The 9519-nt window shown below is 31.8% G+C and overlaps 1 protein-coding gene across 1 annotated transcript; it reads left to right on the top strand.

Annotated features, from left to right (window-relative positions):
* Positions 1-1899: 1899 nt before the first annotated feature.
* On the top strand, positions 1900-9210 carry LOC123694928 (CDK5 regulatory subunit-associated protein 3). The gene is made up of 9 exons (XM_045640561.1): positions 1900-2039; positions 2129-2542; positions 2951-3103; positions 3529-3756; positions 4687-4812; positions 5694-5846; positions 7960-8153; positions 8581-8752; positions 9081-9210. The coding sequence occupies exons 1-9, from the start codon at positions 2034-2036 to the stop codon at positions 9150-9152; spliced, it is 1518 nt and encodes a 505-aa protein (XP_045496517.1). The 5' UTR covers positions 1900-2033; the 3' UTR covers positions 9153-9210.
* The last annotated feature ends 309 nt before the right edge of the window (positions 9211-9519 follow it).

Consider the following 9519-nt stretch of genomic DNA (forward strand, 5'->3'; position numbering starts at 1 on the left):
TATCTTTGAAAAAAAAATATTTACAACCCGGGCCGTAAATATTTATTTCCTTGTTTAAATTCTCATTTGTTTCTACCTAGTAAAAATAGTGTAGTATAATTATTGCAAAATCAATATGTATTAGTTATTACCTACTTAACATTATAATTTCATAATAGTCTTATTTTTTTATACGCTATTAATAAAAGCTGCAGGACTTTTTTCTCGTGTTCTAAGGTCTAACTTCTAAGTTTTCCTACGAAGTTTTCAGATCATTGTTGTGGGTATATAATATCTATTATCTACCTACCTAAGTACTTATTTGTAAAAATATAAAACAAATTTGAATGTTACTTTGTAACAAAATTGCTTTAAATGCTCTGTATGTACTTAGAACATACAAACATAAATAGATAATTAACGAACAATAAATTTAATGTTAATTTGCTAATTAACCTTTACTTTTATTGATTTACATCACGATTGGTATATGAAGCGTAAAATTACATGAGGTACCTATACTTACCTACTAATTTATCCTTATCCTTTCATAAATTACTAGCAGTCCACCCCGTCTTCGCCCGTGGTACATATTTACGTTTTCTCTACATAAGAACCATCCTCGTACTTCAAGGAATATAATAAAAAAAGAATTAACGAAATCGGTTCAGCCGTTCTCAAGTTATGCGCTTACCAACACATTTTGGGATTCATTTTTATATTATAGAGAAACCAGCTTATCGCCCGCGGCTTCGCCCGCTTTATAAATAAATAAATAAATTAATTAATAAAATACGTTGCGTAGTTTTAAAGATTTAAGCATACACAGGGACATAGGGACGGAAAAAGCGACTTTGTTATAGACTATGTACTATGTAGTTATGCGAAAGTGTGTACGTAAGTGACCTAATGTGCTACTTCTAACTTTCAAAGCAGTAACATAATATTATTATACCTATTATTCCTGTGGAAATATCTATTACAATGCATATTTTACACATTGAAAAAAATAATGATTAATGATTGATAAATTTCGCATAGTTCCCGTTTCTGTGGGACTTACGGCACAGATTAGAGAATAGTTACTTCGTAACTTACGGGATAAAAAGTAGCTTATGTTTTATTCTAGGACTTCAGCTACCTTCATACCAAATTTAATTGCAATCGCTTCAGTTGTTTTGCGTGAAAGAGTTACAAACATCCATCCATTCATCCTCACAAATTTTCGCGCTTATCTCAGTATATTAGTTCCAATTGAGAAATTATTTTTGTGTTGCATTAAGTATATATACCTAACTATAATAATAAAATCTAATATTATAAAGCTGAAGAGTTTGTTTGTATTTTGTTTGAACGCGCTAATCTCAGGAACTGGACACTGGTCCGATTTGAAAAATTCTTTCACTGTTAGAAAGACCTTTTATCAAGGAAGGCTGTAGGCTAAATGCTAAAAGAAATTCATCCAAATTTAATTCTCTCTTTTTAAGTCGTAGTAAAATCCTGAATATGTAACTATATGAAATTAAAAAGTGATAATAATAATATTTATAATATATTTAATATAAAAAAAATATGTAAGTTAAACTAGGTCATCGTAGGTAGTAATTAAAATATTTTCCGATGCTTTGAATTTGATGATTGTATACTAAAATGCTAAGCTAAAATGAATGCAAAATAATTGATGGCTCTATGAAAATTTCTGCAAAAATTGTTTCCAATTGGACACTACTTGCATAATATTCAAAAATTTGCACAAGAAACAAAATGTAAAAATTTCAGGAATAGATTAATTTTTTGCTGACTCAGGCTCAGTGTCTTTTTTGACCATATTTTGAGATATTTTGTGACAATTGACTGGTGATTTGGCATGTGAAAGTGACAGTCAGTAGGTAATTGTCAAACAGGTAGGTATTATAGTAAATAAATTCATCATACGTCACTTAGCTATTTTGCAAATAATAAAATAAAATGGAAATATAAATGTAAAAATAATTAATATATAAAGAAAGTAAAATTGTATCCATCCCGTACGTCTTATAAAACACACATTTACAATGGACGTAAGTATTCGTAAAGGTTATAAATAATTTCACATATTTCAAGCAATATCTCTTAACTTCTCTTAACTATAAAATAATTTATATTCTAGGAGAGTAACATACCCATCGACATTAATATAGGAAAACTTCAAGATTGGTTAGTGAGCAGAAGACACGTAAATAAAGAATGGCAGAAGAGTATTCTTCCTGTAAGGGAAAAGATTAACAATGCTATCCAAGACATGCCTGCCCATAATGATATAGCTGCTTTACTATCTGGGAGTTATATCAATTATTTCCACTGTTTGAAAATCATAGAGATTTTGAAGGAAACTGAGGCAGATACTAAGAATCTGTTCGGAAGGTACGGGTCACAAAGAATGAAGGACTGGCTGGATGTGGTAAGGAATTACGAGAAAGATAATCTCTTCTTGGCTGAAGCTGCTCAAATGCTAGCAAGGAACATAAGCTACGAAATTCCTGGATTAAAAAAACAGATAGCAAAAGAGGAGCAGTTGCAAGTTGTGAGTAAAATAATTTTATATTCTTACTAGTTTCCGCCCGCGGCTTCGCCCGCGCAGCCAAAGAAAAACCCGCATAGTTCCCGCTCCCTATGTCCTTTCTCGGGTATTAAAATATCTCCATACCAAATTTCATGAAAATTGGTTCAGTAGTTTAGGCGTGATTGAGTAACAGACAGACAGACAGACAGAGTTACTTTCGCATTTATAATATTAGTATGGATTAGAATTCATTTGGAATGTTATAACTTTTGATAAATCTATTAGAAACAATGAAAATGATAAAGATGTTAAATTTATTAAATCGATTAAGATTATTAAAACAATTGTTGTTTCATATTTAATGTGCAATTGGTCAATCATAAAATTTGTCGTCTCACCATGCATTAAATTATTATGTTATGTTTAAAGGAATGTGAAAAGAAAAAGAATGATTACTTGAAGAGTGAAGCATCTACTAAAACTGAGTTTCTTAATCTCTGCAAACAATTGGGAATCAAAGGGGACAAAATTAAAAAGGAATTGGTGGAGCGTTTAGAGGAACTTCCTGGAATATATCATGAGGTATGCAATTTTTTAAACTATAATGTATTATGTCTTGTTCGTTGCAATACTACCATAGACAAGTTAAAAAAAAAGTTTTATGTAACTACATAAAAAATGCATATACCTCTTTGATATTTAAGAAATCTTCAATCTTCATACATCATTTTGATCATTTTAAAGTATTTTTATTTCATGATATTCACTAAATATTCTTTGACTTCAAGACACTTTTAAACATATTCATTTTAGTTTAAATTTATACTTTGAAAACATACATCCATATTCACTTTTAACACAATTTTTGTATTTCCTATTGGAAGTTGGAACATAATATTTACAGATGTATAATAATATATAATATGAATTTATTTTCATTAAAAATAGAACTTAAGACTGTTGTACAATAAAGAGTAAATAAATAAATAAATAGGACGCTTTTTAAGATCGCCAGTTCGCTCAAGCCCGTCCGTCCCAGCATAGAACTTTACTCTGCATTCACAAAGTACATGCTCGGAGACGATACATCAAATGTGTTGCCGCTGCTGCAATACATAGTGGAGCACGGCAACACCACAGTGTATGAGTGGATGTATGGGGAGGCTCCGTTGAGTGTGGAACCAGATACTATACATATTGAGGTGGACGATGCCGAGCAGGGGGCTGGTGATCAGGTATTTTGACTATTGAGATAATAGTTTCAAGCAAATTTTGTTATTTTATAAGAATTTACTTCAATGTCCCAATTATATTATACTAGCTATGCTCCGCGGTTTCACCCGCATTGCTCCGCTCCTGTTGGTCTTAGCATGATGATATATTATAACCTATAGCCTTCCTCGATAAATGGGCTATATCTAACACCAAAATAATTTTTCAAATTTGACCAGTAGTTTCTGAGATTAGCGCGTTCAAACAAACCAACTTTATAATATTAGTATAGATTTCATTTTAAAAATATCTTTATTTCCTTTAATCATATTAAATATCTTAATCATTGTAACAGGAAGAATTTATTTCTATGATTATAATGAAAAATAAATATCCCGATTTAGCAAGCTGCAAAAAGCTGAATAGCTACTTGCGTTTAAGACAACTGTGAATCAAATATGAAAATATTTCTTCATATTCTGTAATGCTACAATTAATACAGGGTTATTTGTAAAACACCGGCAACCTCGCAGGACAAGATAGCTAACATCATAAATAACAACATTTGTTCTACGACTTTTGGCATAACGCAATAAATTATTTTTAAATGATTTTTTAAGCTTTTATTGTACGCTCCTAACATTTTTAAGTCTATGTTCTATTCATTATCGAAAGGACGACGCGACGCCCCCTTTCTCCTCCCTTTCGGTTCTTGTTTACGTAATTTTTGGAATGCGCGTAGAGTTTATAATATTCAAACGGAAAATTAAATGAATATTTATTTTTATATGAAAAAAAAAATCTAACAAATTACCAAAAGTCGTAGAACAAATGTTGTTACTTATGATGTTAGCTATCTTGTCCTGCGAGGTTATAATAATGCTACAAAATAATTCAATTCTTAGAAAATGGCATGTTTTAGTAAAAACTTATCACTTATTTTCCAACATTAGATTGACTTTGGAGACGATGCAATAGATTTCGGTGCAACGGACGCATCGGCAGAAATAGATTTTGGAGATGGAGACACTGGCGGTGAAATTGACTGGGGCAATATTGATGCAGCTCCTGCTGAAGTTGTGAGTTTTTTAGTTCTCAAGATTTTTTTTGTGAACCGTACATGTATAGCTATGTGTATGGTTAGCAAATTCATGTAGATTAAATATCTACATAAATTTTTACTATGAATTATTAATCAATATTTAATTTTGTTTTTGGTCTATTTTGTGTTTGAAGGTTATTTTATTTGACTTGTCTCAAAATTATTGTCAAATGTAAAATTATTGAGAATATACAGAGATGTAGTAGTAGGGGAGCCCAGGATGCTAAATGTGGATTTACTCGAGCGTCACGGGAACCTATTAGAATTGGTAGATTAGACCATAGCGAGAAAAAAAGGTCCTATAATGTTTTCACTTTTAGCGGTGGGGAAGGGTTTTTTGATTTTTTTTAATTTAAAAAAGAAAAAAAATGGCTTGGAAATACTCAAGCGCGTTAGATATTGATATTTTGCATGCTCCAGGACGTCACTGAAAAAAAGTATACGTTAATCTGACGATTAAAGTGGCGATTTAATCGCTATGAAGAAAGGGTAAAAAATTAAAGTAATATTATTCGAGCGCGTCAGATTAATATCTGGGGGGGTTAATTACAATATAAGAAGTCCCCATTTCGCTAATCTGACGATTCGAGCTCAACCTTAGGGAATTATGGATTATTCAAATTTTCCAGCGGGGCCCCTGAGCGCACCCACCAACCATAACTGCTCATATTGACTAGAGGTACTAATGAATAGCTAAGGTACCGTCCCTAATAGTAATCTGACGCGCTCGAGTTAATCCCAAAATCCCCTCTTGGGCTCCCCTACTATAGGTACAGTTTTATGATTTTAGTTGCTTTATTTTCACCATTGCTTACTTAATTAATATTTTTTCTATTTCTAAAAATTATTACTTTGTAGGACCTGTCCTCCGTAGCGGATATATCAATAGCGGACGCGGGTATAGTGATCGAGGAGCAGGGGGTGGGAGGGGGAGTGGCGCGGGGGAGGGAGGCGCTCACGTTACTGGACAACCCCAACACGAGGAACCAGATCATAGACCAGCTCGTTGAAGTTAGTATCGTAGGGCAATACAAAAAAAATCGCATTGTATAAAAAAAAGTCTGCTAGAAATGTATTAAATACTTTATTATTATAAGAATTATCAAGGTGAGTTTTAAAAAAAACATTTTTAAATCTGTGAGAACTTCACAGACAAAAAAAAAGAAACTTCTTTAGCATTGTTTATTCCAATGCTTTTGTGGTAAATTTAAAGCCTTTTAGCGGGCAAACAGTTTAGTCATAATGATTTCGAATATTATTTGGTACTCACTACTCCAAACAAAAATAAATAAATAACCTCGTAACGCCCAGGCTATTTTTACCAAACATTGGGTTGCAGCCCAAGTACCTTTTAAAAGGTTCACATGGTGCGGACCCAGAGGTGATGAAATCTAAAAAAAGTGCCTTATTATTTCCGTATGAGCGTGGGATTTTTTCTGCATGTAAATGTATGTCAGTGGAAGGTTTTGAGACACTAAATAACCCCAAATTCGTTATTCTTTATTTAGGCATATGGGCTTTAATGTATTACAAAACCCGATTTCGCAAAATTCGTATTTTTGATATTATTGATTAGCGGTAGACAATATAGGGTTTATTTTATATTACAAAAAACAATGAACATAAATATTTGGATTAATACATGTCTTCCAAAATTTTAATGACCAAAAACATATCTCACACTTACAATCTGAGAAAAAAATATCAATTTTTGAACAATATGATCATTATTTTCTGTACTTATTATTTTTAAAGGCTTTATTATTTATTATTTTTAAATACTTAATTTTGCAAATAAGAGTTGGTTTTTAATAAAAAAACTATTATTTTCAGATTCTTCAGAACTGGAAGAGCTTTCTTGGTTTTGGTTTATGTTGTAATCCTCATCTCCAAATAGTTCATACTTTTCTATATCTGACTGATTTAAGCTTCATCTATTTGCTCATCTCTCATTGGGTTACCTGAAAAGGATAGTACTAAAAGATTCTGTAACAGACTAAATGATTTACTTTATATTATGAAGGAGAAAACGGTCTAAATCATAAGTTGCAAAGGCAAATCAAATTGATTAGTGGTTTCTTCCCTTATACCTTTTAAAATCCAATAATATGTTAATACTCTTATACCTTCTAAAAGGTATCCGGACTTTAAGAGGTTATTTTACACGCATATTCTTTATTTTCGCGTAAATCTAAATGTAATTATAATATTTACTTATTTGTCAACAAGCAGAGTAAGATACTCTCAGTTAAAAACCTATAGTAGAGCCATTTTAATAGGCAACATTTGACAGTTCAACAAAATTCAACAACGTAACCTAGTAACGACGACATAGAATAACATGATATTTCGTTTTGTTAGAACTGCACATTTGCTTAACTTTTTTCAATTACGATTACATATTTATAATAATAATGACCAATACAAGTAATTTTAAGATTTCATTTTACTGATTAACCATTCTAAACATAATAAACAATTTCTGAATTGAAGAACTGACGTCGCTAAAATTTTGTGTCAATAAACCTTTTTTCTTTTTAAATACCAGAGATGTTACTCTAAAAATCGAAATCTGACATCTAGAATCGAATGCATTGATTACTTGTGAATAAAAATCATCATAAATTAATAAATTCGATTGACAAATGTTTCAAATCCGTATCGATTAATTCACTTTAATCGATGTTTTTATGCAAGTTACATCTCTTCGAAGATAAAATTGATAGACGTCAAATGTTGCCTATTAAAATGGCTCGACTATAAGATTGCATCAATAATCATGGATTGAACTTACCATGTCCTCTAGTCAATCAAGATGGCCAGACTTTTCGCCGGAAATTACATATATTTTATTTTTCTATTGGCACTATTGCTTAACCATAGACAAAAACATACTTTCCAGTAGCCGGATAAAAAACAGTAATTAGATTTGGCGCGTAATTTAAAATGTTACGGCGTTTTCAAATCAGATACTGTCAGATACCTTTAAAAAGGTACCGTGGGCGTTTATGTCATAAAGTTGGATAACAGCTTGGGCCGGTACCACTATCGAGCTGCATGCCTTTTAATAGGTATCTGGGCGTTACGAGGATAAAACATATTTTTCTAACACCCCCATTTACAGCTGGAGTCCTTCCTCAAAATGCGTGTATACGAAACGATGATATCCAACGAGAGCCAAACGTTTTCGCTAATACAACAATTACCGACCGAAAGTGAAGATGCATTAGCGGCCATGTTGGATACAGTACAGGCGGCGAGTAGAGCGCTCACGGCGCCGGAGATCGCGCACTTGCATAATGTGAAGCATTCGCACAAGTTAGTATAAATTAAGTATAATTTTTTTTCTTTTAGTGTAAACCATGTTAGTGTAACTTATAGGTCCTGGATTTTATTTTTTAACCGACTTTAAAAAAAGGAGGAGATTATGTAGGAGGTTTTTTAGTACTTACCTACTACTTAAAAATTGTAGTACAATCCGTGAAAGTGATGCATTGTCAATAAATGAAATATCCAAAAACAGCCTGGCTTTCAGAAATAATGTAGCCGTATTTTACAGTACAAACATTATTAACATTAATGGAAGCATTTTTTTTAGCTTTGTGTCTAAATTACTAATCCCATATCTTACCTTTTATTATTATTACAAGTAGAAATAGTTGATGTTACGACCTAAATACAATAAAGTTGAAATATGAGATATTTTTCAAAAAGAAATCACAAGATAATATTTCTATTCTAACAGATACGTAGACGTGCTAACAGCGCAACTCCAGCAGAAGTTAGCAATGTGCGACAAAATGGCGCGTCTGTCAGAGCGAGAGGCAGATAAGAAGAAAGCCGCGAGTGAGAGAGCGATAGAACTACGCCCTCTGTTGACACGATTGGTCGAACGGACTATTGACTTGCAGGCTAATGTATGTGTTTTAATAAGTTTAATCAATTTTTTTTGAGTTGTAATTGTGATTTTTTAAGTTACTAGATGATCTTCTGAACAGCTAATTTGACTTTAATTCCGATTTCTTTTAGTTATTTTCTCCTTTATCAATATAAGTAATAAAGAGACGAATACAGTTAAAAAATGATATTAAAGTACAAGAATACTTTGGTACTTTTTCTTTGTGAGTTGCTTAGTGTACCTACTTAGTGTACCCACCTATATTTTTTCTATACTAATTTGAGTACCCATCGAGCGAGAAGGAGTGATTTAAGAAATATACCCCACAAATTTACTTTTTGTTGCAGATCGAAAAGGAAATATCCAAAAAGTACAAAGGACGTCCCGTCAACATCATTGGAGGTGTGAAGTTTTTGTAAAATATTAATTATTCGACGAATTGTTTGCATATATTGAAATATATTATATTTTATGGTTCTTGTGTGTTTTATTTCTATAGATTTTTTATTTTTTATGAAACTAATATCAATTAAAAAGGCCAGGAAGAGTAATTTTTAAGTTAAGATAAAAAAAGTTTTCCGTCAAATATTTTTTATTCTTTAACAAACTTTATATTTATCCATAAACGTAATAATACGGGTAATAATAGTATGGATAAGGGTAATAATAATAGTAGTAGGGGTAATAATAAGGATAGTAAATAACACATTGGACATTTATCTTTGTCGTACCATCTCGTCGAGTTTTCATGCAGTTTTGTGGTACTGGGTTGCCGTTACTTAAAAC

Source organism: Colias croceus, chromosome 10 (assembly GCF_905220415.1).
Source record: "Colias croceus chromosome 10, ilColCroc2.1".
NCBI classification, from domain to species: Eukaryota; Metazoa; Arthropoda; class Insecta; order Lepidoptera; family Pieridae; genus Colias; species Colias croceus.